The following is a 27,637-nucleotide window of genomic DNA, read 5'->3' as shown; positions in this document are numbered from 1 at the left end:
GCGACTTGTTCATTGTTACAGTGATGAATTCCTTTTACCAAGTACTACTTTTTGGGGGGCCTTTTCCCCCTGTCATCTGATTTGTTTATTTGTTTTCCAAACAAGTGTTCCTTTTACTGACATTTTTCTCCATTGCTGTCTTTGGTTTGTTTGTTTATTTTTTATATATATATTTTTTTTACATAGTTTCTGACATTTTTTCAGTTTTACCAGTCAACTTACATTATAGATGTATAATGCACAGATTTTTTTCTTCTATTTATTATTTTGCTATTCTTTCAGTTCTATTAATTTTGCTTGAATGCGAAATAGATTGATGGTGTCAGTGAAAAAAAAATGTTAGAAATCCTAATTGATTTTTAAAACTGCCATTTTGTTTGAAAATAAGATATGTCTGAGGGAGATAATCTTGTATATTCTCATCACTATTATTTCCAGTTAACTGATTTGATACCCTCACTGCAACTCCCAGTTTGCTCACTGATAGGGCCACTTATCTTGACTGTGATGGCTTCCATGGTGAAGTAGAACTGCATGTAGTATTTTGAATAAAGATATACCTATAATGGATTTGCCGTACAACAGAGAAGGGGTTTGTTTTGTGTGTGTGTGTGTGTGTGTGTGTGCGTGTTAGTGTGTGTGAACATGTATGTACCTGTGCATGTGGGCGTGTTACTGAGTGTGTGTGTGTGAACATACATATACCAGTGTGGGTGTGTGTATGTGTGTGCATGCATGCATGTTACTGAGTGTGTGTGTGTGTGTGTGAACATATGTGTACCAGTGTGGATGTGTGTGTATGCGTGTTACTGAGTGTGTGTGTGTGTGAACATATGTGTACCAGTGTGGGTATGTGCATGCATGCATGTGTGTTACCGAGTGTGTGTGTGTGTGTGTGTGAACATGTGTACCAGTGTGGGTGTGTGTGCGCATGCATGTGCGGTGTTACTGAGTGTGTGTGTGTGTGTGTGTGTGTGAACATGTGTACCAGTGTGGGTGTGTGTGCGCGTGCATGTGCGGTGTTACTGAGTGTGTGTGTGTGTGTGTGTGAACATATGTGTACCAGTGTGCGTGTGTGTGTGTGTCTATCTGTCTGCCTTTATGTGTGGATAAAAGGGGAGAGTTTGGTGATGGAGTGGGATGCGAGAGAGAAATAAAGAGAAAGTGTGTGTGTGAGTGTGTGTGTATCAACTTCACCAGAACATTGCAAAGAGATCAAAACTAAGGTGAAGGAAGGAATACAAGCATGTTCCAACCACTCATGAGTGTCGTCATTCGAAGTGTAGAAAAACAAAACACGATAAAGATGACTTGTTCTTCACCATGATCAAATTATCAATATATTCATTGAAAAACCAGAATACATGTACATATGATGGGCTCATTAGAAAAATATATAACAGCTGACATAGCAAATAATCATTATCAGAATGCTAACAAGTCTTAATTAGAAGAGCACAACTCTAATTTATAAAAAGAAAAAAGAACAAGGCGTACAGTATTGACAGCTCTGTAAAACACACACAAACATGTGATTGATTTTGTTAGCCTAAGTAATAGCCTACACCTTTGCACACACACACTGACACACACACACACACACGCACATTCTCTTTCTCTCTCTCTCTCTCTCTCTCTCTCTCTCTCTCTCTCTCTCTTTCTCTCTCTCTCTCTCTCTTGTTCTCACTTTCTGGCTCACACACTCAGAGATCTTTACATTTATAAACAAACAAAAGTATTATTTAAGTAGTAATAGTTGATTGGTGGGTGGACTGATGCGTTCATAGACTAGTTCAGCACCTTACAATTGTTATGTACTGCAGATTACAGATATTGCACAAAGTAACTTTTAATAATTGTACATTAAATAAGGTTACACATTTCTTATACACCAGAATGTAAATGATACACAACTGTATGAAATCAGTTCTTGTTATGGGCATTTTGACAAAATCTGGTAAAGCCTCTTTTTTTCGGCGTGATATTGACACCTGCGTGTTAATTAACACTTCAAGTCATTAGTCTATGATAATTAACTACTTTAACAAGCACAAGAATAAAGACACGAACCTAGGAAGTGCAGAGCGCTAGAAGCTATGAATCTGCATAGGAATCATTCTGATAATCATCGGTCCACGCTATCGCTTCAGGATGCATAGGAATAGTAATATCTACAATGAGATCGAAATAGACGACAGCAGAGAATATTGCATGACAAGGCACTGATGAACATTCCAGGGATGAAGTGAAAACAAAAAGCAGACAAGTAGACAGACAGGCAAGCGGACGAACAGAAAGACACTGGGTCAAACTGACAGAAAGACACTGGGTCAAACTGACAGAAAGACACTGGGTCAAACTGACAGAAAGACACTGGGTCAAACTGACAGAAAGACCGACAAGAAGACAGAAAGAAGAAAAAGAGAAAAGAAAGAAAAGAGAAACCAAGCACCATGCACCACCAACAAAACATTATACGAATGAAGCCGGTGACTTGGGAAGGCACGTCGGCCTTAACTAAGCAGAGATGAGAACCACCATAACTATAAAGATCTACACGGTCACTTCATTCTGATGTACGTGTACTAACATGATCTGAGCTTCAGATGGGGGTGCCTCTAAGCAGGAAGGTGGGGGGGGGGGGAGAGAGTGTGTAAGACGTGGGGAAGGGGGCCCCATGGGAGGTGGAAAGGGTGGGGGGGGGGGGGGGGGAGACAACAGGCAGACAGACAGAGTCGGGACAAAGACGGAGAGAAACTGATAGAGCTAGGAAGACTAGTGGTAAGAATCTTCCGTAAGACTGCTCAGCCTTTTTTTCTACCTGTAAACAGATATAGCACCACTGTCTGCTTGTCCTGTCTTTAACCTTTTCGAGCTTGAAACGCTTGGCCCAACCTAGCTTGCACTAATGATGGACACTACTCAAGAGTATAACACTTCTTTCTGCTTCGAAATGAAAAAAGTTAAACCCAAAGGCTTCAAGAACAGTATCTTACCACGTAGGCAGATCAAAATGTCTTCTTAAAAAATAAAAAACCGCACAAAAGAATGTCGACATATTTGCAGAGCAATAGCAACGCCCTCAGAAACACAGTTTTAAATTTTGTCATCGCCGATGTTATCTTTAATCATGTCCTTGAGCTCCTGATAGCGCGTGGGTGGGGGCATAGCTTTAGATGCCTGATAACGCTTGTTGAGTTTTTCCAGTTTGTTGTAAGCTCGAAGTCCGCGTGTGTTCATACGTTGGATCTCCCGTCTTTTGCGGTCGTTGTCTTTTCGTATGTCCTCCTTGTCCAAGCAACGAATATCTGCAAAGAAAGCAATATTTATGAATTCATTGCAGTCATGTATTCTTCAATGTCTTGTTCAAAAGAAATCGGCCAATCATGGACACACTGACAGGCAGCCGGCATCGTTCTGTATCAGTCATCTTGACATTCTGCATACTACATTTCGATTTTCAATTTTCTGGGCAAAATACGTCTCTAGTTGCAGCAGTCTGCCTGCCTGTCAGTCTCTATGTCAGTCTTGTCTGTCTGTCTGTCTGTCTGTCTGTCTGTCTCTGCCTCTCTCTATTCCCTGTGTTTTCGATTTCCTTTTACAAAGACTATGCAACAAAAAAGATGACTATCAAATTCAGCACAAATTGTCAACTATGTAACCAATTAAGATTCGAAAGGATATTCAGGTGTACGGTGCAGACTTTCGCGCTTTATTTGCACTAACTGATTGACATGGACAAAACAGCGTATCTAAACTTTAGAATGCACAAAAAGGCCTTTAGGCCTACTGCAATAACTTATAATGACTAAACTTTATACACTGCACACACAAAAAGCAATCACAACCATACCCTTTCATGACCATTCTTCACTATAACACATTCATCATCACACAATAACAAACAAAACAAAAAGTCATGTATACCTGGAGCATCGTCAGAAAATCCAGTTACGTCTTTGATCTTTTTGAAGAACCCGGATAACTTCCCTTTGCTCTTTCCCCCAGAAGGGTTCTCTCCCTTGGCAGTGGCGGCGCCACCTTCCTCGCCAGAAAACTGCTTGGCCTTGTGCACGAGTCCACTCATGCCCTTCTTCTCCGTTGCCTGGTTCTCCGACAGTGAGTGGACCTTATGTGAGGAGAGAGAAAATGAGATCGTGAGGGCTATATCTGTGATGATTCTTCTTCTTCGTCGTTCTACCGGTTTGGTTTTAATGCGCGAGGGTTACTGGTTTGATTGTTACATTTTTTTTTGCATTGTGGACAGCCATGTGCCTTGCTTCAGGAGTGTGATGCACCTGTAAATATTTGCAAGGCTAAGACTTTGCGAAAAGAGCATAATAGCGCAACACCCGCAAAGGATGCGGAGGTGGGAAGGGAGAGAGACTGAGAGGGAGAAAGAAAACACACACACACACACACACACACACACACACACACACACACACACACACACATACACACATACACACATACACACACACACAATGGAGTGGGGAGAGAGACAGAGAGAGAGAGAGAGAGAGAGAAGAGAGAGAGAGAGAGAGGGAGAGAGAGAGAGAGAGAGAGAGAGAGAGAGAGAGAGAGAGAGAGAGAGAGAGAGAGAGAGAGAGAGAGAGAGAGAGAGAGAAGGACTGAGAGAAGCCAAGACAGACAAAGAAAGACAGCGCTGAACTGACCGACATGCTTACACCACTACAACAATATAAACAACAGCGGCACCAAAAACAACAACGACTACGCACAGAAAAAAAAGAAGAAGAAGAAGAAGAAGAAGAAGAAGAAGAAGAAGAAGAAGAAGAAGAAGAAGAAGAAGAAGAAGAAGAAGAAGAAGAAGAAGAAGAAGAAAAAGAAAAGAAGGAGAAGAAAAAGAAGAGAAACTTAGGCAAAGAAGAAACATGTATAAAAGCTCGCTCACCTTTTTGAGAACTTCCTCCGAGGTGACCTTCTTGATCATGTCCTTGAGCGCGCCGTACCTGCCCAGGGAGAAGGTGGCCTTGGATTCCACGAAGGTCTTCTCCATGTTCTGGAACATCTCTTTGACCTCTTCCAGACCCACTGTAAGGCGCGTCACCTCCGCCGCCAAGCGGTCATTCTCGTGAACTAGGTCGTCTTTAGACATGGCTGGAAACACAACAAGGGGAGATGATACAAATGGACAAGGAGGGACCGGTAGAAACAGGAATAAAGGGAAAGAATAGTCTTAGAAAATGGTCTCTTTCGTAAACTGAACTAAAAGTTATTGTGACATATTCCGCACCCCAACTTTTTTTAATGTCGATTTTGGGGGGTACCCTCAACTAAGCGCAGGTCACGTGACCCATGTTAAAGAAATTGTTAATCTGAAAAGTGTGCCAGATATCCAAGCTAAATGCTTTCAACGGCATAGACAATTTTAATGAATGTACAGGGGAATTAATGTTTTAGATGGGGTACGAAAAATGTCGCAATAACTTTTGTGTGTGTGCAGAGTTTAGATCGTCTTTAGACACGACACACATCGTAATGCTTTGCTCAATTCTCTTTTGGCACGGCTAAATCCACACAAAAACAGAGTAGAAACAGTCTTGGTTAGCGGACATACTCAGACATACCTAGACCCGTAATAGGAGAGGATAATTTCAGTTAGCGGTCACCCTTGTGAACTAAGTCGCCTTTACACAAATAAGCAGAGACAATTATCTTGGTTAGCTGTAGTGATCTTGAACAAGTCCGTTCTTCGTCATGGCTAGACATATGCAGGAAGGGGAGAGAGCAGTATGGTTTAGACAAGTTTCTTGTAAACAAGTCGTTTTTAGACATGACTGAACCAAGGACTACTAAAGTCTACTTTAGTAGTCCTTGAACTGAACATAAAAAGCAAGGGAGAGGCTATTCTTGGTTAGCTGTTTTGTTCGTCCTTTGGCTGTAACAAGACAGGAAAGGAAGACAATCTTATAGGTAAGAGACCTTTCTCGTGAACAAGATCATTGGAAATACATAGGCAGGGACAGATTACTCTAGATTGGCTGTACAGTCTAGAGACATCCTGCTTGCTGCCGCGCGAGCCGAGAACATTTTCCCTCTCTATCTCCACTGCGCTGGCTGCAAAACCCCTCCGCGCGGAGGTGTTTTGAGACACATCAGATACAGGCCGGGTGTGTAGTGTTCATGAACAAGTTCGTCCTTAGTCGAGGCTGGAGCTAGGAAGGTAGGGGAGATACCTTTTGTGGGGAAGCTACTTTCTTGTGAACTAAGTTGTCCTTAAACATTTGTTTGTTTGTTTGTTTGTTTGTTTGTTTGCTTAACGCCCAGCCGACCACGAAGGGCCATATCAGGGCGGTGCTGCTTTGACATTTAACGTGCGCCACACACAAGACAGAAGTCGCAGCACAGGCTTCATGTCTCACCCAGTCACATTATTCTGACACCGGACCAACCAGTCCTAGCACTAACCCCATAATGCCAGACGCCAGGCGGTGCAGCCACTAGATTGCCAATTTTAAAGTCTTAGGTATGACCCGGCCGGGGTTCGAACCCACGACCTCCCGATCACGGGGCGGACGCCTTACCACTAGGCCAACCGTGCCGGTCATCCTTAAACATCGATGGTTTGGTAAAAGATCAAGTTCAACGTGCCAACTCAACTTCAACTGCTTTTGATATACTGACTCAGGATTTTCGACAACAATAATAATAATAATAATAATAATAATAATAATAATAATAATAATAATAATAATAAAACATTCTTTTATAGCGCTGTTCACCGCCAAATGGCAGTCTCATGGCGCTTTACATTAGACATTAAAATCTAACATTTTACATAAACATACAAGCATTAAAAACAATTCATAGACAATGACCACTTATAGTTCTAGAATTTTTTTTTTTAAAAAGATGAAAAAACCCAACCCACGTAAGATAAGTAATGGACACATAGTTACTCATAAAAAGTCTGACAATAAAACAGAACTCACATAAAAGCGTGAACTCACAAAAAGAAGTCGCCCTGATTTACCAAGTTAAACATAAGGAAATCAATTGTCAAATATAATCATTTCCACTTAATATGTGAGGTTACTTTGACAACAACCAATACCCCAAGCTTCAGTTCCAACACCCTCACTACCAAGACATAAAGGTGCAGCCGGAAAAATGTAAAGGCTTAGTGAGCTTAACTTCACCCTAGACTGCTATACCAGCAAACCAGTTCTCATAAATCTGCAATGGCCACAATAGATCAGCAACCGACACTACATCAAAAATTAAAATAAACAAATTAATAAAATTTTTTTTGTTTGTTTGTTCGTTCGTGGGCTGAAACTCCCACGGCTTTTACGTGTATGACCGTTTTTACCCCCGCCATTTAGGCAGCCATACGCCGCTTTCGGAGGAAGCATGCTGGGTATTTTTGTGTTTCTATAACCCACCGAACTCTGACATGGATTACAGGATCTTTTTCGTGCGCACTTGGTCTTGTGCTTGCGTGTACACACGGGGGTGTTCGGACACCGAGGAAGAGTCTGCACACAAAGTTGACTCTGAGAAATAAATCTCTCGCCGAACGTGGGGACGAACTCACGCTGACAGCGGCCAACTGGATTTTAAAGAGGTGAAATGAATAAAAGAAAGAGAAGAAGAAAGAACAATCTGGGAGGAGAATCTTCTATAATTGTGTTGAGAGAAAAAATCTTGACTGTTCGACCATGAAGCATGTTACAGCAATGAGGCCTTGGTCGATTATATGCATTGATTTGCATACATAATCATTTTGTTGATCTTTATTTTTAGGTTAGGAAGTCTTTGCCATAAACCCCAACACACCTCGGTAGTTAAACTGATGCATCTCAACAGATTCAGTGCAGCTCATTACACTCTTGACGCATTTACCGTGTGGCTCATGGTGGGAACACCTGGCTATTTACACCTCACTGGATGCCACTGAGATACATATCTTTTAAGAAGCGGGTTTGGAATAGGGGAATGGGGAAGGGGTATGGCATCATATTGCATGCGGGATATTCCATCAGCAACGAGAGAAGAACATTTCTTGACCTAGTCACCAGCTCCTTTTCCCTTCCCTCCCTCATTTCTCTCCCTCCTTTAGCACGCATATAGGTGTGCTTAATTCAGCTGGAAAGGTTCAACACATTCAACGAGACATAAGAAGCAGCGACCAAAACACGCGACATAAATGTTATACAAATCGCATATACTGCTGGCAACCGAAACGTTCACACTTAGTGTCTGGATCATCGATTTGCCGACATTCTGCGACATCTTTGGCTTTCAACATGAATTTTCAAACAGCCAGCGTTTCTGAATCAGCAGGTTGGACTTCTAGTGCCGTAATGGTACGACTGTAGCATGACTGACATGACTTGAAATTGTAACCGCAATAACATTATGTTATCCACCAAACTGCAGAAAATGTTTATCTGGTCGTCGACCTTTCGTCCATTGCCACAAGTGAGCTCTGCACGTGACGCATGCGTTATCAGTGGCTACAATGTCAAAATTGCTCATTTGGCATGACCACTCGTCATGCTTCAGTGTAATCTCGTGAAACTCGGGGAATATTGAGCTCTCACCATGTCTTCCAAAACCCATAAAAGCGGATTGTTCGCCACAAAGAAATCAGACGACAATTCAGCGACGAAAGATGGCCCGATTGAGCAGAGAAGACCGCCAAATTGCATTGGGTCGTTTACAAGCAGGCCAAAGTCAAAGTGCAATCGCCAGGCACTTCCACGTGTCCCAGAGCACCATCAGTAGACTGTGGGTCAGGTTTCAAGCCACTGGCTCCGTTGCTGACTTGCCACGAGCGGGAAGACCAAGGGCGACAACTGCTGCTCACGACCGCTTCATACGGCTCCGCCACCTCCGGAATCGTTTCCTGTCGGCCTCATCTTCTGTCTAGGCTCTCCCCGGGCCACACCGATTATCGGACCAGACCGTGCGGAACCGCCTGCATGAAGCTGGTTTGAGAGCTCGCAGACCTCACAGAGGAGCTGTCCTCACCCGCCGCCATCGCCAGAACCGAGTGCAGTGGGGCAACCAGCACCTTCGCTGGACCGTCCGGAATCACTGGAGACACGTGTGGTTCAGCGACGAGTCCTACTTCCTGCTCCAGCGACATGATGGTCGGAGGAGGGTCTACCGGAGAGTAAACGAACGTTACGCGCCCAACTGTGTGGATGAGGCACCCGTTCATGGTGGTGGAGGCGTCATGGTGTGGGGGGCGATCAATACCGCTGGAAGGAGCACCCTGGTGCACGTCCAAGGGCGCATAACTGCCCAGCGATACGTGGAGGAAATTCTGCGCCCACACGCCCTTCCTCTTCTGGCTGACCAGGATGCCATATTCCAGCAGGACAACGCTCGCCCGCACACATCACGACTCACCACCCAGTTCCTCACCGACCACCATGTCCAGGTGCTTCCCTGGCCATCCATGTCGCCAGACATGAACCCGATAGAACACCTCTGGGATGAATTGGACAGACGTGTGCGCAGGCGAGAAGAAGCGCCGGCAAATCACCGCGATCTATTGCAGGCACTTCAGGAGGAGTGGGACACCATCCCACAGCAAGATATCCGGCATCTGATCCAGTCCATGCCCAGAAGGTGCCGGGCAGTTGTTGCTGCTCAAGGCAGTCACACCCCCTACTGACTTGACAGCCTCGGCACCCAATCGTATTGATTGACTGATTGATTTGAAGATGCAAATGAACTGTGTGTGCATTCAACTGTGTCCATACCAAATTTCAAACAAATAATCTAAATATTGGATTTTCTGTTAATTTTTTCGAAAAATAAAACAAATTTGGCAAGTAGCAACTATGCGTTTCTTTTTTTGAACAGTATAGTTTCTTGTCCTCTTTTGTATGCCTCTGAACACTTTGGTGCTTATCAACGTCTCATTTTGTCCTGTTTTCAGGTAAAAGTCGATCTCATTTCCTCTGAAACAAATGCGACAGACAAAAAAATCAATTAATTATCTTTAACTAAGAGATAATACGCACAGGAGGCAGATGATATACACGTGTTAAGAAGACAAAAAGACACAGAGATAACTTCCGTGTGAATAAACAATTGAAGGTACACAAATCTATGCCTTACCATTGAATCCCCTAAAACAACAGAAAATAAAAGATCAAACCAAAGAAAATATCGCAAAAAACGAAACATTACCACAATGAACGGATTATCAAATCCCGCGATCAGACGATTAGATGACAACAATATTTTGCCGTCGGCTATGTGTCTGTACTCGGAACACTCCTTCCCTCATACAACACAGTAATACAAAGTGTGATTTGTCAAATAGAAAAATGAGAAAAAGATTGGGTGTACATGATTCGGATTTGATTTTGTAACAGCTGTTTGATTGCCTGCTCTTTTAAGCGCAACTTGCCAGCCAGCAAAAATCCTTAGCAACGAAAACTAGAGGGCAGGTATGTCGAACCGCCAAACACTGTTTGAGATGAGGAAAGGTGAGGTGTGTGTGTGTGTGTGTGTGTGTGTGCGTTTGCGTTTGTGTTTGTGTGTTTGTGTGTGCGTGCGTGCGTGCGTGCGTGTGTGCGTGTACGCGCGCGTGTGTGTGTGATGTGCCGTGTGTGTGTGGGCCGTGTGTGTGAGTGCCGCGCGCGCGCTGTGTGTGAGTGTATGTGTGTTGTGTGTATGTGTCTGTGTGTGTGCGTGTAAGTGTGTGTATGTGTGTGTTTGTGTGTGAGTGTGTGTGTGTGTGATTTCACAGTATACCGGCTAAAGCACGCAAACAACGACTTTGACGGATGCGTACAAAAGCACATGTCGATAAAATCTGTCACCAAGGCAGCAGCGTCATGAGCCGAAGCATTCATCAAACAAACCGTGATCGACACCTGACCTACCAAATTTGTTTTGTTATCTCCAACAATCAATGAAACAAGCAAGATCATTTTTGTTCCATAGAGGCGGACTCGTGCGTTGGGTGGGAGGGAGGCCATTTTCCGTCGGTCCAGAAGTGGCTTTATTAAGCGGCGACCACTGTATTAATATGTTAACTGATATGATGCTACCAATTAAGACCTGAGCCATTTGAAACTATATCAAACATAAAACTGTACATCATGAAAGAGAGAGACAAAAAGGGGGGGGGGGGGGGGCGGGGAGGGCGAGGAAGCAGACAGGAAAGTAGGTTGACGAGTGAACAGAGAGAGGGAGAGAAAGAGAGAGACACAGAGAGACAGAGAGAGAGAGAGAGAGAGAGAGAGAGAGAGAGAGAGAGAGAGAGAGAGAAAGAGAGAGAGGGGGGGTGGAGAGGGAGAGAGAGGGGGAGAAGGAGAGAAGAGAGAGAGAGAATGAAAGACAGACATAGAAAGGGGGAGGGAGAGACAGAGGAAGGGGGTGAGAAGACGAGAAGAGAGAGAGCGGAGAGAGAGAGAGAGAGAGAGAGAGAGAGAGAGAGAGAGAGAGAGAGAGAGAGAGAGAGAGAGAGAGAGAGAGAGAGCAAAAACATCCTTACTGTATTCTGGTCCCTTCTGCAAAATGACACTAACACAGTAGGCCGGGGAACGAAACTTACAGAGCGTTTAGTCAGTTTCTGACCCAGAAACAAACAATGCTTGCAAGTGATGTTGACATTTGCACGACAAAGAACATAAGTTTCCTGTTGCGATTACACTGACAGGACACTCATGCCTGCATATCAGCTAATAAGTCAATGTTCTTTGCAGTAATAGCAATGATACAAGTGATCAAAACAAAACCTTTCAAACTGACTTGGCAAAGTTAGTGTTTGTTCTTGCAAAAATGCAAAACGGTTGTGTTTTGATTTCATATTCATAAAAGAGCAGAACAGTGAAAACAGTGTTACACAAAATAATACTCTCTGCCTATCTCTTTCTCTCGCACAGTCGGTGTAAAACAAAACAATTTCTCTCTCATGGTATTACACAAACAAATGCTCACTCTCTCTGTCTGTCTGTCTGTCTGTCTGTCTGTCTGTCTGTCTGTCTGTCTGTCTGTCTGTCTGTCTCTCTCTCTCTCTCTCTCTCTCTCTCTCTCTCTCTCAACAAGTCAACAAGCGACTGACAAACATTACACAGATTCCAAGAACAAAGGTCAACATAAAGGGAAATAACACTATTTATTCCCCCCGTCTGAGGATCTAGCACGGCCACCAACATCGAACGCAGAAGAAGAAGAAGAATTCCCCCCGTCTGCTTCTTTACCTCTGTAAACTTGTAGAGCTAGTTATTTTTCGATAAACACCCAGCAACCAAACAAATAACGACCCAGCAACAGCCTGAATCCTCGATAGCGCAATGGGTTGAGAAGCTGTTCGGTCGGTACTACTTTTGCGACTGAAAAGTTCCGAACGCTCTAATTAATGTACGAAGTATACATCTCTGGAGCAAACAATACAAACATACCGCATTTAAATTAACAACTACAGGCTTGAACACATGAATCTCCATATAAAATCCATGAGTTTGGTTGTTTTCTGAATCTAGATCTGCTGTGCACAAACATTCATCACAAGCAAATTCCCAAGGCAAGTAACTCTCATACTTTGTCTAGCGACAAGAGTAGTTCTCCTTTCAAATTTCTTTTCACTCAGTTTCTTCGACAACAGACTGCAATCCGACGGTCAGTTTTCAACAATATTTCATATAATAAACAGATCACACGCAACCAAATGCACACATCTAATCAATTTAAACAATATAAAGCGGTTTCATTCACTATTTTCCCCAGAAAACTGAACTTCATACAGTTTTTAACGTTGGAACACGGGTGCAAAAGTTCGTCTGCTACTCCCATTTGACGAAAGAACATTATCCTAAGCGACTCCAACACATATACAGAACACACAATATCTGCCTTTGCCGCCACAGCAGAATAACAGCATATCTGTGTACTTGATTTTAGTCCAAAATAGGAAAACTGACAAGAAGTGTTAACAGAATGGAATGATTTGCACGGAACTATACAACCGCGCATTAATCGATCGCCTGCGCAGGTTGACTGGTTGAGTGAATAGGATTCGATCAAACTTTTGCAAAAAAACTCCTCTTTTCTTTGAATAACTGAAGAAAGGAGGAATAAAGAGGTTACACACCTCGTCTCAGTGATTATAAAAAAGAATGGTCTCAGTTCGCGGTCATGAAAAAGCTCGCTAAAGCTCGCATTTTTCATGATCCGCTAACTTCGACCATTATTTTTAATAATCACTGAGACTCGGCATGTAACCTCTACGTATTTCGCACACACCGACCTATCACCACCAGACACAAGGAGGTTTTGAATAAAGAGACACAAATGTTTCCTACCCAAACAAAAAGGGGGCAAACCGCGAAAACTAATTGTGGGCAATTGTAATTGAGGGCACTGGGGCATTAGGCATACGGTTGCAAATAATTATGTGTATTATTATAATTGGGGCATAATAAACATACAGCATAAAGACTGTGACAAATTGGTACCATCATATGAAATTTAAACAAGGAAACATAACACGTCAAAGCGTTTCCAATAGATTGCACATGATCCCAAGCTATTGAAACGAGGGTCGCCCGGTGAACTTTGCAGAATGAAAGATACAAATCTCTCTCTCTCAAGGACAGATTGTAAGACTAGGCAATGCCTAAAATCTCCATCCTTCTGTAATAAAGTTTAATCAATCAATCAATCAATCAATCTCTCTCTCACTCACTCTCTCACACACACACACAAACACACACACACCACACACACACACACACACAAACACACACAAACACCCACACCCACACGTAACACACACACACCCACACCCACGCAGGAACGCACGCACACACACACACCCACACTGTCCGATCACTGTCTGTCTATATATGTCTTTCTCTGCCCTACCACCCATCTATTTCAATGTCTCTCTTTGAGAGACTTACAGCTTCTCTGTCTCTGCCTGTGTTCATCCAGCAAAATAAAGAGTAAAAGCCTTTGCCTCATCACTGCTTCATACCTAAATACCTCGAGTGAATTATATCTGGCCATGTGATTGATAGCATGCAGAGAAACCCAACTGACTGAGGAGCTGCAACACTACAGCTGAACTGAGCTCTTCTTTCCTCTCGCACGCTGTTGTCTTATCTCTTCATGTCTACCTCAGTACCTGTTATTGGAGGTGTTTATCTTTGCTCTAGTCTTCCCCAGTTCGTGTCTACTTGACTTCCGTCCTGATCCTTCTGGACACACAAACAAATGCTTGTGCGCATACATACAGACAGGAGACAGTCACAGCCACACGAATGCACATCGCTCTCCCTCTCTCTCTCTCTCTCTCACATACACACACACACACTGATACACACACACACACACACACACACACACACACACACACACACTCTCTCTCTCTGTGTGACCAACTAGCACAAAACATCGCCTTCATGCACCCGTGCCTACGTTCCTTTAACCTTTGCCGGATGCCGCTTTTGACTACACACTCCCGACGATGCGGGTTTGTCTGAACCCATACATTTGAAAGAGGGTTTTTACCGTTTATTCCTCTAACGACGATGCGGGTTTGTCTGAACCCATACATTTGAAAGAGGGTTTTTACCGTTTATTTCTCTAACGACGGGGTGGGTTCAGGGAAACCCACAGCGCTACTTCAGTGGTTGCATCGAGTTTCTCCCTTCACAGACCTCTTGCAGGGGAGGGAGAGGGGGAGGGAGAGGGGGAGGGAGAGACTGAGAGAGACTGAGAGACTAAGAAAGAGAGAGAGAGAGAGAGAGAGAGACTAAGAAAGAGAGAGAGAGAGACTAAGAAAGAGAGAGAGAGAGACTAAGAAAGAGAGAGAGAGACTAAGAAAGAGAGAGAGAGAGACTAAGAAAGAGAGAGAGAGAGTCTAAGAAAGAGAGTGAGAGTCTAAGAAAGAGAGAGAGAGAGACTAAGAAAGAGAGAGAGGGAGACTAAGAAAGAGAGAGACTAAGAAAGAGAGAGAGAGAGAGGCTAAGAAAGAGAGAGAGACTAAAAAAGAGAGAGAGAGACTAAGAAAGAGAGAGAGACTAAGAAAGAGAGAGAGACTAAGAAAGAGAGAGAGAGAGAATAAGAAAGAGAGAGAGAGAGAGATACTAAGAAAGAGAGAGAGAGAGAGACTAAGAAAGATAGAGAGAGAGAGACAAATAAAGAGAGAGAGAGACAAATAAAGAGAGAGAGAGAGAGACTAAGAAAGAGAGAGAGAGAGACTAAGAAAGAGAGAGAGAGACTAAGAAAGAGAGAGAGAGACTAAGAAAGAGAGAGAGGGAGACTAAGAAAGAGAGAGAGACTAAGAAAGAGAGAGAGAGAGACAAAGAAAGAGAGAGAGAGAGACTAAGAAAGAGAGAGAGACTAAGAAAGAGAGAGAGAGACTAAGAAAGAGAGAGAGAGAGAGACTAAGAGAGAGAGAGAGAGACTAAGAAAGAGAGAGAGAGAGACTAAAAAAGAGAGAGAGAGAGACTAAGAAAGAGAGAGAGAGAGAGACTAAGAGAGAGAAAGAGAGACTAAGAAAGAGAGAGAGACTAAGAGAGAGAGAGAGAGAGAGAGAGACTAAGAAAGAGAGAGAGAGACTAAGAGAGAGAGAGAGACTAAGAAAGAGAGAGAGAGAGAGACTAAGAAAGAGAGAGAGAGAGACTAAAAAAGAGAGAGAGACTAAGAAAGAGAGAGAGAGAGACTAAGAGAGAGAAAGAGAGACTAAGAAAGAGAGAGAGACTAAGAGAGAGAGAGAAAGACTAAGAAAGAGAGAGAGAGACTAAGAGAGAGAGAGAGAGAGACTAAGAAAGAGAGAGAGAGGCTAAGAAAGAGAGAGAGACTAAGAGAGAGAGAGAGACTAAGAAAGAGAGAGAGAGACTAAGAGAGAGAGAGAGAGAGACTAAGAAAGAGAGAGAGAGACTAAAAAAGAGAGAGAGAGAGAGACTAAGAAAGAGAGAGAGAGAGAGACTAAGAAAGAGAGAGAGAGAGACTAAGAAAGAGAGAGAGACTAAGAAAGAGAGAGAGAGAGACTAAGAAAGAGAGAGAGACTAAGAAAGAGAGAGAGAGACTAAGAAAGAGAGAGAGAGAGAGAGACTAAAAGAGAGAGAGAGAGACTAAGAAAGAGAGAGAGAGAGAGACTAAGAAAGAGCTAGAGAGAGAGAGAGACTAAGAAAGAGAGAGAGAGACTAAGAAAGAGAGAGAGAGACTAAGAAAAAGAGAGAGAGACTAAAAAAGAGAGAGAGAGACTAAGAAAGAGAGAGAGAGAGACTAAGAAAGAGAGAGAGAGAGACTAAGAAAGAGAGAGAGACTAAGAGAGAGAGAGAGAGACTAAGAAAGAGAGAGAGAGACTAAGAGAGAGAGAGAGAGACTAAGAAAGAGAGAGAGAGAGACTAAGAAAGAGAGAGAGAGAGACTAAGAAAAAGAGAGAGAGAGAGACTAAGAAAGAGCTAGAGATAGAGAGAGAGACTAAGAAAGAGAGAGAGAGACTAAGAAAGAGAGAGAGAGACTAAGAAAGAGAGAGAGAGAGAGACTAAAAAAGAGAGAGAGACTAAGAAAGAGAGAGAGAGAGAGACTAAGAAAGAGAGAGAAAGAGAGACTAAGAAAGAGAGAGAGACTAAGAGAGAGAGAGAGACTAAGAAAGAGAGAGAGAGAGACTAAGAGAGAGAGAGACTAAGAAAGAGAGAGAGAGACTAAGAAAGAGAGAGAGAGACTAAGAAAGAGAGAGAGAGACTAAGAAAGAGAGAGAGCGAGAGACTAAGAAAGAGAGAGAGAGAGACTAAGAGAGAGAGAGACTAAGAAAGAGAGAGAGAGAGACTAAGAAAGAGAGAGAGAGAGAGACTAAGAAAGAGAGACAGAGAGAGAGACTAAGAGAGAGAGACAGAGAGAGAGACTAAGAGAGAGAGACAGAGAGAGAGACAGAGAGAGAGACAGACAGAGAGAGAGAGACAGACAGAGAGAGAGAGAGACAGACAGTCAGATAGACGGATAGACAGACAGACAGACAGACAGAGCAACTGACAACAGACATACAGACAGAGAGATACGGACAGACAAACAGAGAGACAGACAGTCTCTTGGAGACAAACAGGCAGACAGACACTGTTCCGCCGCTTTGGTAATTATGGGTGTAGCAGAACCCGCGCCGTCGGCAGAGGGATAGTTACAATCACTACTACTCTTTAAAAGTATGGGTATGTGTGAACCCGCGCCATCGGTAGTGTTTATGTAAATTATCATAATCAATTAATTCTGATGTTTTGTCATGTACACACTAAAAATTTGCAGACAGAGAGCAAATTAGGTGTGTGAGAGATACTTAAAATTTCAAAACGATACCTTTAATGGTTCCAGAGTTACAATGATTTTAGTGTGTCTCTGGGTACAGGTGAACCCAGGAAGCACGGCAAAGGTTAAGAATAACACAAATCTTTTCATCATTACTACCTCAACCTGATAATTTTAAACCGAATGATTCACACCCAAGACATAACTACATCAGCCTGTTGCCTCCTTATATTTATGTATCTATAGGCTTTAACTGCAAACCGCAACTGAGTAGGTTCTTCTTTCTGTTTTGCACGCTGTTGTCTTATCTCTTGCCTGCCTGCCTGTTATTGGAGGTGTACATCGTGCTCTAATCTGGCTGCCTACTTGACTTAGGTCATGATCCTGCTCATATTTAGCGATTTTTTTTGGTTCTTTTTTTTCTGACTGAATTGTTTTCTTCCTGCCTCTTTAGTGGGAATGATAACGATGTTTTCCGCGTTCTATCTCACGTAATCCCTTTCCTCTCTACATTGTGGTCGATAAAACCACAATTAGACTTCACTTACTCAGGTAAGCTCGTCATAATTATGTAATTACTGTGACTAGGATGAAGTCCCTGTGTGCGTTTGTATAGGGGAGGGGATGGCATGCAAAATGTGTGTGTGTGTGTGTGTGTGTGTGTGTGTGTGTGTATGTATGAGTGTGTGTGTGTATCAGTGTGTGTGTGTCAGTGTGTGTGAGTGCGTGTGTGCCACAATGTATGTGTGTGTATGTACGTGTGTGTGTGTTTGTGTGTGTGTGTGTGTGTGGGGGGGGGGGGGGCAAGTAGCCTATGTTTGTGTATGAAAGTCAGCGATGGCGTCATGCCTGCATGCCTGCAGCTGATGTTCGATTCTGGCCTCTACTTTGTACCCGAATATATTCATATTGACACAATGCACATGTATGCAACCACACCATTGCGACTTACAGCCTCCATCGGTTTCAAAAACTACCCTCATTTACATACTGTGCCTCAGTGTGTTACTATCAAATAACACGGTTAGGTTCATGTAACACCAGTCTCATTGTCAGTGGCACATGCTCTACATCACAATCTGCCAAGCAGTACGGGAGCATGATGAATGATGCCTACTTTAGTCACACATGAATGACCCTGCGGTATTTCTTTGATGGTCGCAACTTCTCTCTAGAACACTGTAACCAAACGCTGGTCATGCAGTTTGAGTGTATTTTGGTTATGATATCGTTTGAAAACCACACACAATTCCGAGTATGTCTTACTGTGACTCACCTGCAGCATAGACCTATATTAGGTCCCTGCCTGCAGGAACTGATTATGAACTACTGCCAAAGAGGTTAGAAGCTTTGACACTCTTTGCTACAGCTTTGTAACTAGTAACATTTTTGATCAACTTAGTTTTGAGATGGGCGGATTTGGCGTAGTGAGACTGAGAACGCGTTGCCGAATTCGGCGTAGGCCTACTGTTTACTACACTTCCGTGGATTTCTGGTCTTGACTTGCTGTATTTGACACTGTTTACATCAGTGCATGGTGTGGAAATGTGTTGAGAAAAGTCTGGAATGACAGACAGACAGACAGACTCGACACAGCCGCCGTACTGACAGACAGACAGACAGACATCAAACAGACACACATCGGCCAGTCTCTCTCAGTCTCTCACACTCACCCACACACGGACACTGACACACAGTCAGTCACATACATACTCACACACACACACACGCACACACACACACAAACACACACTGTGATACACACACACACACACACACATAAACATACACACCCCCCGACACACACACAGTGACACACACACACACACACACACACACACACACACACACACACACACACACACACACACTAACATGATTCAAAATGTCGAACGGCAAAATAAATAGCCACTGAAATTGAGACTTAGCCAGCTCCCGCCAAAATCAGCCCTACAAAGAAATACAAGGTAGTCGCCGTGGCCAAAATCGCCCCACCCTCGTCCCGTTACAGCCTTGACTTTTGCTTTCGCGCTAGCTCAAAACCGATGTCAGCATGCCAAATATCGCACCTACCAACAAAATTCAATAATGTATTCCTTAACTCACCGTAAAGACTGGACAGTTTCGCCAATGTATATGTCTCTGATTTCGCCAAGCCTTCTCCGAAGAAGTGGAATTTCATTCACACCTGGACCCAAACAAGTTTGCCCTCACCGCTGAAACCAGATCAGCAACATTTACATGTGTTGTGAGTCTGTGTTGGGTGGGTTTCGCTGCAAGAGGCGCGCGCAAAGAGAGATGTAGGGGAAACACACACCTCACATTCCAACACAGCTCAGGCACAAACCAAAGCACAAACGCAGGCAAAACAGACGGAGAACGAACTGGTAGAACAGCCACTGAATCGTTTTGCTTTGTTTCAGCTCTCAGAGCCACAGCGACAACTTCAGAATGATTATATCGAGCTCTCTTCTCGTTGCAAGACTGTGTGTTCTGGTGATACGATTTACAATCAATGAAATGACTCGACCACTGAATAAGTGGTGCATTCTTTGTGGGGTGTCAGTGCTTTCTTTTCTGTCGGTTTCACGGATGTGTGGCTGGCAGAGTTCTGGTTGTCAGTGTGTCAGATCACAGGCACCGGAATGATGGACCTGTCTTAAACTGGTTTCTGTTTTCACTGCCTGTGATTCAATAATGCAATGATCGACTTGACTCGATCACTGAGTCAATGTTAAAAGCATTATGTTTGTTCTAGTCAAATATTTTCTTTTTAGTGGTAGGCGAGTGTTATTTTCTTCTTCTGTGTGTCACTGAGACCACAGGCACCGGAATCCCTGGAACTGGCATTGTTTTGAGTAAACTAGCTGCCTGTCAACTCAGTATTTTTCATTTCTGCAGTGTAGCATAAGTATTCTGCTTGCCTATCTGTCTGTCAGACCCACTTATAGAGCTCAGTGGTCAGACCACAGGCACTAAATACTAATTTAAACGGTCTGTCAGTGTCACGAATGTGCAGCTCTGCCGCCCTGTGGCTATGTCTGTCGACTCACGATTTCCCAGTTCTGTCGTGAGCCACTCTATGCCATAATGAAATTCAATGTCAAAAAGCAGATTGAACACATTGCAATTCCAGTGCGCATCATTCCCTGGTGGTAGGGAAATGACTTCGAGGGCCGTACTCATGCATTGTCGCTCGACTGACGACACCTACCTGTGTGTGTGCGTGTGTGTGTGTGTGTGTGTGTCTATGTGTGCGTGCCGTGTGTGTGTGTGTGTGTGTGTGTGTGTGTGTGTGTGTGTGTGACATGTGCGTTTGCGTATGCGTGTGTGTGTGTGTGTGTGTGTGTGTGTGTGTGTGTGTGTGTGTGTGTCAGTGTATGTGTGTGTGTGTGTGTGTGTGTGTGTGTGTGTGTGTGTGTGTGCATGCGGGTGTACGACGGTGTGCGTGATTGCCAGTGTGTGTGAGAAAGAAAGACAGAAAGAAAGAAAGAAACAAACAAACACTAAAACAGATAAGAAAACGATATGAAATAATTAATTTACTTAATAATCATCCTGTTACCATAACTGAGCCTTACCGTTGCAAATGACGCTTTTGTCGACGCCGGATAAAAGCATCCAAGCTTCTTCTTCTTCTTCTTCTCGTTCGCTAAGAATCCAAGCGATGTGTCTACAATTTAACAGAAGATGAAACTATAATAAAATATAAGTATGCCAAGCCTATGAATAGAATTGAAGCACTAGACCATAGTGTACACAATGGTAATCATTGGTTCTTCATTTGCCATTTCACGTCCTAAACGCAGAAACTATACAAGGGAGGTAACGAAGTAGAACATGCAATGACATCTTTTCAAGGTTACCCCCCTTGCATCATAATTGATTTTGCAAGAAGGGAAATAACCGGGCAATTATTTTCAAGTGAGCAAGTGATACAGTTCTTTCCCTTCATACGTTTATCATCCCGAAAGCGGCGTGGCAAAAGCAAACGCGCCTTAAAATGGCATATCAATCTCATTCGAAATAAAGCTAATTCTGCAGACTTTCTTCAACGATTTGTAACCATTGACGAACTATGGATTCTCTACGTTACATGAAACCAAAATGCAGTCCAAGCAGTGGAATCACTGCGACTCGCCCTCGCTGAAGAAGTTGACCAAGCCAGGAGGGACAGTCAGTCATGGCATCAATCTTATGGGATTACAAAATATTTGTTGTTAGATTTTTTTGAAAGGGGCCCGACTGTTACTGGAGAGTGCTTCTCGGCACCTGAGATTTTGCGACGGTTGTGAGACGCGACGGTTGTGAGACATTATGATCGCTGAACACCATACGGAAGGCTGACCAGGTGAGTTTGATTCAGTTTTTACAAAAACAGTGCGCCGGCATGCAAGCCACAGGCTGTTGCGATGTTTGAAATTCATCACTGAAGTCCTTTTTCCACAAGTAGTGTGCCGCTTGGCAAGTTATAATGTCCGATTTTTTTAGGCAGTGGCAGGTAGACTACTTTGACCGTTGATGACGTCATGATTATTATAACTACATACCTGATATTTTGTGTATGACCTTCTACAAGGGAGTTGAAAATGTGTGCCAAGCTTCATAGCGTTGGCAAACCCCCTTCGTATGTAGGCTTCGAACTTTTTAAACAACCCCTGTATTTAAAGAAAAAAACCATTGCTGCCCCCGTCGGATTATTTGTTCTTTTTGTTCTTTCCCTTTTCCCCCTTTTTTCCCCACTGAAGTCCTTTCCCCACAAATAGTGTGCCGCTTGGCAATTCTTAATGTCCCTTTTTTTAGGCAGCGGCAGGTAGACTACTTTGACCATTGATGACGTCATGATTATTAGGACTACATACCTGACATTTTGTTTGTGACCCGCTTCTACACTAAATGGAGTTGAAAATGTCTGCAGAGGGGACTCCGCCTCCCTCTACTCTTTGTTTACCTCTCAGTTGTCCATTGCATTGGCTGGAATTCATTTTGTTGTGTCTGAAACTCAGCTGTTCGAGTCCAACATGTACAGGTGTAGGGGCTGTACCCACGGGGCCCTTTGGCACTCCCAGACCGCTGTCTCAGTGGGTAGTTGTCAGTCCACATGTTCGATCACGCACAAACAGCTGCACCCACTGAGACAGCCGGTCTTTGAGTGCTAAAGCATGTGAAAGTGCCACATGGGTACAGCCCCACGCCTGTACATCATGTTGGACTTACACAGCTGAGTTTCAGACACAACAAGATTACCCCCGCTTTGAGGTATAGTGTTGCTCACGCTGAGCTGTATAATTAAAGTCTACATATAACCAAAGAAACTACAATGGGAAGAAGGATAACTTCCTCATTGGGCATGCTTAGAAATGAGAATGGCTAAATACGAGTTATTCCCCTTTTCTACATGCTGAACAGGCTGTCTCCTGCTTTGTCATGACTAGTACAGTCGATCTTTCTCATGCTGTGACTTGCTTTATTTTCACATTTTCGGTATTTAAAACAGCAAACACACACACACACACACACACACACATACACTGAAGAAGTTTCCATTCTGATTCGGTTATTTTATTTGGTGCTATATGTTTGCTTCACATTGTTTCTTCTTTTACATTGCTAAACACATCCATAATGCATGCATGGCTCATTCGAAAGAGGGCAACTGAATAACTGATGCCCAATAGCAATAAATACTGAACAACTGAACAATAAATAGCAATAAATGATGACAGCGCCAAGTTTTTAAGTACAAAGTGAAATCATGTGACTGGACAAAGGCACAATTACAAAATACAAATAAAAAAATCGAGGCTCATTTTAAATTAAGTTCTCAGCTCATGGGGAAGCATAAGGTGACCCTAGAAACCGAAATTAGGAGACCTCCCGCCCCCAGGGCAGACTACAAAGAAAAAAAGGGGGGGGGGGCTAATTTGTGAAAAAGTATAAAAGGAATCGAAAACTGTATACATGTATTTAGTTAATACCCCAAAAATTGTATAGTATATACAATGTCAGACCCTAAAGAAAGTTTGTTAGTCTTTGCTTAGGCAAAACAAAGCAAAATAGCCTGTTTACGGTATCCCGACCAACCCTATTTTTCTAGACCAACCCTAGACTTTTTTTTTTGGCATTTGGAAAAAAAGAAAAAGAAAAAAAAAATCAATTTTGTTCCTGTTTTTTTGCAAAATAATTTAAAAAGATGGTTATAAATTTTTTTTCAGAAAAGCCGACCTACCGACCCTCTTTTTGTGTGCCTATGTTACTGTAAACAGACTAAAAGGTACATCAGAAACAACACACCAGGGAGGGTCCAAAATTGTATCCAAATATAGATGGTAGTCCATGCTCCGAGAGTCCTTTTTTTAATTTTGAATTGCCTACCATCTATTTTTTTTATACAATTTTGGACCCTCTTTGTACGGAGAGAGTTGGCAATTGTTAATCACATTCTCTCATCTCATTGACTCTCCTTCAGCTCCTTGGTAACATGCGTTCCCGTCTCTGCCAGGATTGGACACAGCAGCAGATAACCGGTAAATATGTAACAGGCATAAATGGCAAAATAGCTCGCCTCGCCTGATAATATATGAGACAACTGTTCTACTACAAAGTCTTTCTTGGGAGGCTTGGCTAATTTACTCGCTCGTTTTACACGGGGTTCCATCGTTTTCTTTTCTATAAATCGGAAAACCTTGCTCCTCAGTTTGTTGACCTTCTGCCAAAGTTCCGCTTCACGAGGGGATGGGGAAGATGACGACTTTGATGCTTTACATCCTATGTCCTCCAGGATCGCCTGAATGTCATCTAAAAAAAGAAAACACACATAAAATAACATAACCATAACAAGTTACAACCTGGAAGAAATTAAAACACGTGTAATTAAATCACAAAATGAAAATAAACAATAGCGTAGGAAGGCAGGCCAGAAATGAAGTGTATTAGCAACTATGGATACGATGTGGAACAATGATGGAATTGACCTTGTTTGGTACTGAATGGGTGAGGCCATTAGAACTGTACCCACGGAATACGCGCTATATAAGCTTCATATTGATTGATTGATTGACTGATTGATTAGGACAACAGTACCAGGTAAACTCCTCACACACCATGCCTCTTTCTTTCTTTCTTTATTTGGTGTTTAACGTCGTTTTCAACCACGAAGCTTATATCGCGACGGGGAAAGGGGGGGGGGGGGGGGGATGGGAATAGAGCCACTTAATTGTTTCTTGTTACACCATGCCTCTAACAGGATATGTTTCCCATCTTTACGTGTTGGAACTACAGGTACAATTTCATCCATCCATGCATCCGCCCTATACAGCTTCTTCTTCTTCTTCTGCGCTCGTGGGCTGAAACTCCCACGTGCACTCATTTTTTTTGCACAAGTGGAATTTTACGTGTATGATCGTTTTTACCCCGCCATTTAGGCAGCCATACGCCGCTTTCGGAGGAAGCGTGCGGGGTATTTTTGTGTTTCTAAAACCCACCGAACTCTGACATGGATTACAAGATCTTGTGCTTGCGTGTACACACCAAGGGGGATAAGTCACTAGCAGGTCTGCACATAAGTTGACCTGGGAGATCGGAAACATCTCCACACTTAACCCACCAGGCGGCCGCGACCGGGATTCGAACCCTCGACCTTCCGAGTTAATAGACCGACGTCTTACCACCCCGCCACAGCGCCCGTCACCCTATACAGCAATTATCAACTATGTAATGGATGGGTTTAAACATTTTTTGATGTCAGGGTGTTCTTCATGGTTAAAAATCTCTTACCTGGTTGAACAATTTGTGCATCAGGCGACAGGTCGGTGCTGGCTTCATTTGTAGCTACTCTTTAACTGACAAACTCACAACCAACACCCAGTCACAATGAAACAATTCTCCCAATTTCATGGCATTGGTCTTAGGCCACACAAAAAAGTGTATGTTTCTCGTAAGGCAAAACAAAAAATAATCTGTTTACAGTATCCGGACCGACCCTATTTTTTTCCCACCGGCCCTAGACTTTTTTTGGGGCATTAAAAAATGAAATTAAAATATTCAGATGGCTAAAATACAAAAATAAAAAGCCGACCTACCGACGCAATTTTTGGGGGGCCTATGTTACCTTAAACAGACTTTTTTTGTGGCCTAACATGACTAAAGGTGGAGATTTTTTTTCTAAACTTTTTTTTTTTAAACCATCTTTTTAACTTATTTTGTTGAAAAACAGGAAAACAATTGATTTTCGAATACCCCTTTTATTTTTGAAAATGCAAAATAAAAGTCTAGGGTCGTCGGGAAAACATAGGTAGGGTCAGGTGACCAGAAACATACAACTTTTTTGTTGTTGACGCCGACCCTATACTTTTTTTGCCATTTGGGGCTGTTTTTTGGCAAAATAAGTTCATCATATCATCATAATCAAGACGTCGATCCAAAATAAGTAACTTTTTTTTGTTGGCCTTATCATTTTTTTGCGCTAAATGCAAACAGGCATTATTTGATGGGAACAATGCTGGTTTTTTTCAATTCTTACATCAGCCTCAAACTTGTCATTACTCAACCTGCATTTAATAGTGTGCTTCATTGGTTTGCAAAAACCTAAAACCAATAAATAAATAACCTTCGGTGGTGGATTGGGCACTGCAAACAATGTCGGGACAGCATTCCACACAAGTGATCCTCTCTGCAGGATTGTTTTACTGGTTGGCCTCAAAGTGATCAGTACAAAGCTTGAGACCTTGAACATCAGCTGGCTGCAGCTTTTCAAAGTCCTCTCGCCTTGTGAATTGCATCCATATTCTGCACCTAGTTTGACAATAAAAACAACAATGTTATTGTTAAACTAAGCAAAAAGGAAAGACAAAAAATAAATCAGATCTTCAGTCTAAATCTAACGCTCTGCCTGAACGCAAAACGGATGAGTGATGTACCTTTGTACTGTAGTTTTCCCGTAAGCAAGGTTTGATAAAGATTTCGGCAAATATTCCCACGGGTAGTTTGTCATCAAGTGTAAACTGTTGTTTTGTACTGACTGCTGACTCACACTCACAGTCGTAAGTACAGTGTACACAGGCACAGGTACACACGCAGACACACGCGTACATAGTACAGCTAGTACAGAAATCTCAGGATGAACCGATCCATGCTATGTTTGTAATATTTCATTTGCATATTAGTTCTATAAATACTGTAGTATCATAGCAGACAAAAATGCCCAGCGACAGTTGGCTTATCTGAGTGAGTTGACTCGAGCCATTGCATTCTCATTCTGAAGAAGGTAAACCTGATGAAATAATCACTGCACAACCCACCTTTTTATATTTAGTCAAGTTTTGACTAAATATTTTAACATCGAGGGGGAATCGAAACGAGGGTATGGTGTATGTGCGTGTGTCTGTGTGTGTGTCTGTGTGTGTGTCTGTGTGTGTGTGTAGAGCGATTCAGACTAAACTACTGGACCGATCTTTATGAAATTTGACATGAGAGTTCCTGGGTATGAAATCCCCGAACGTTTTTTTCATTTTTTTGATAAATGTCTTTGATGACGTCATATCCGGCTTTTCGTGAAAGTTGAGGCGGCACTGTCACGCCCTCATTTTTCAACCAAATTGGTTGAAATTTTGGTCAAGTAATCTTCGACGAAGCCCGGGGTTCGGTATTGCATTTCAGCTTGGTGGCTTAAAAATTAATTTATGACTTTGGTCATTAAAAATCGGAAAATTGTAAAAAAAAATAAAAATTTATAAAACGATCCAAATTTACGTTTATCTTATTCTCCATCATTTGCTGATTCCAAAAACATATAAATATGTTATATTCGGATTAAAAACAAGCTCTGAAAATTAAATATATAAAAATTATTATCAAAATTTTTTTTTCGAAATCAATTTAAAAACACTTTCATCTTATTCCTTGTCGGTTCCTGATTCCAAAAACATATAGATATGATATGTTTGGATTAAAAACACGCTCAGAAAGTTAAAACAAAGAGAGGTACAGAAAAGCGTGCTATCCTTCTTAGCGCAACTACTACCCCGCTCTTCTTGTCAATTTCACTGCCTTTGCCATGAGCGGTGGACTGACGATGCTACGAGTATACGGTCTTGCTGAAAAAGGGCAGCTACTTGACTAAATATTGTATTTTCGCCTTACGCGACTTGTTTCTTCTTTAGGGAACTTGTGGAAAGTTTTCCCGAATCAGCTCTGTTTGTAACGGGCGTTCTTGCAACAAAAAGCCGAGCACAATTTACCACCACCTCGCACGCGATCGGTACCTACGCGATCCGCCATTTTGTTTTCGCCGTCAGCATGTGACTAGGGACGATAACCCACAAACACTTTTTCGCATTTTCTTCGCAAGTTCCACGTCTTCCTTATGTACAGTGTTTGATATAACTCA

General features: G+C 42.7%; 1 protein-coding gene across 1 annotated transcript; it reads right to left on the bottom strand.

Moving 5' to 3' along the window:
• Positions 1 to 1,301: 1,301 nt before the first annotated feature.
• LOC138960188 (uncharacterized) lies at positions 1,302 to 19,831 on the bottom strand. The gene is made up of 4 exons (XM_070331962.1): positions 19,357 to 19,831; positions 4,919 to 5,124; positions 3,928 to 4,129; positions 1,302 to 3,308 (listed from the first exon to the last, which is right to left on the bottom strand). Exons 1-4 carry the CDS (start codon positions 19,430 to 19,432, stop codon positions 3,097 to 3,099), a joined length of 696 nt encoding a protein of 231 aa, XP_070188063.1. The 5' UTR covers positions 19,433 to 19,831; the 3' UTR covers positions 1,302 to 3,096.
• Between the last annotated feature and the right edge of the window lie 7,806 nt (positions 19,832 to 27,637).

Source organism: Littorina saxatilis, linkage group LG2 (genome assembly GCF_037325665.1).
Source record: "Littorina saxatilis isolate snail1 linkage group LG2, US_GU_Lsax_2.0, whole genome shotgun sequence".
Lineage (NCBI taxonomy): Eukaryota > Metazoa > Mollusca > Gastropoda > Littorinimorpha > Littorinidae > Littorina > Littorina saxatilis.
This window is presented reverse-complemented; position numbering and strand designations above follow the sequence as displayed.

Excerpts from the sequence above, each read along its gene's own strand:
- LOC138960188 (XM_070331962.1), bottom strand. The coding sequence starts at position 19,432 with ATGAAATTCCACTTCTTCGGAGAAGGCTTGGCGAAATCAGAGACATAT. Across the intron at positions 5,125-19,356 it reads GAAACTGTCCAGTCTTTACG|CCATGTCTAAAGACGACCTA; the intron begins GTGAGTTAAGGA and ends TTGTGTTTCCAG. Across the intron at positions 3,309-3,927 it reads ATTTTCTGACGATGCTCCAG|ATATTCGTTGCTTGGACAAG; the intron begins GTATACATGACT and ends CTTTCTTTGCAG.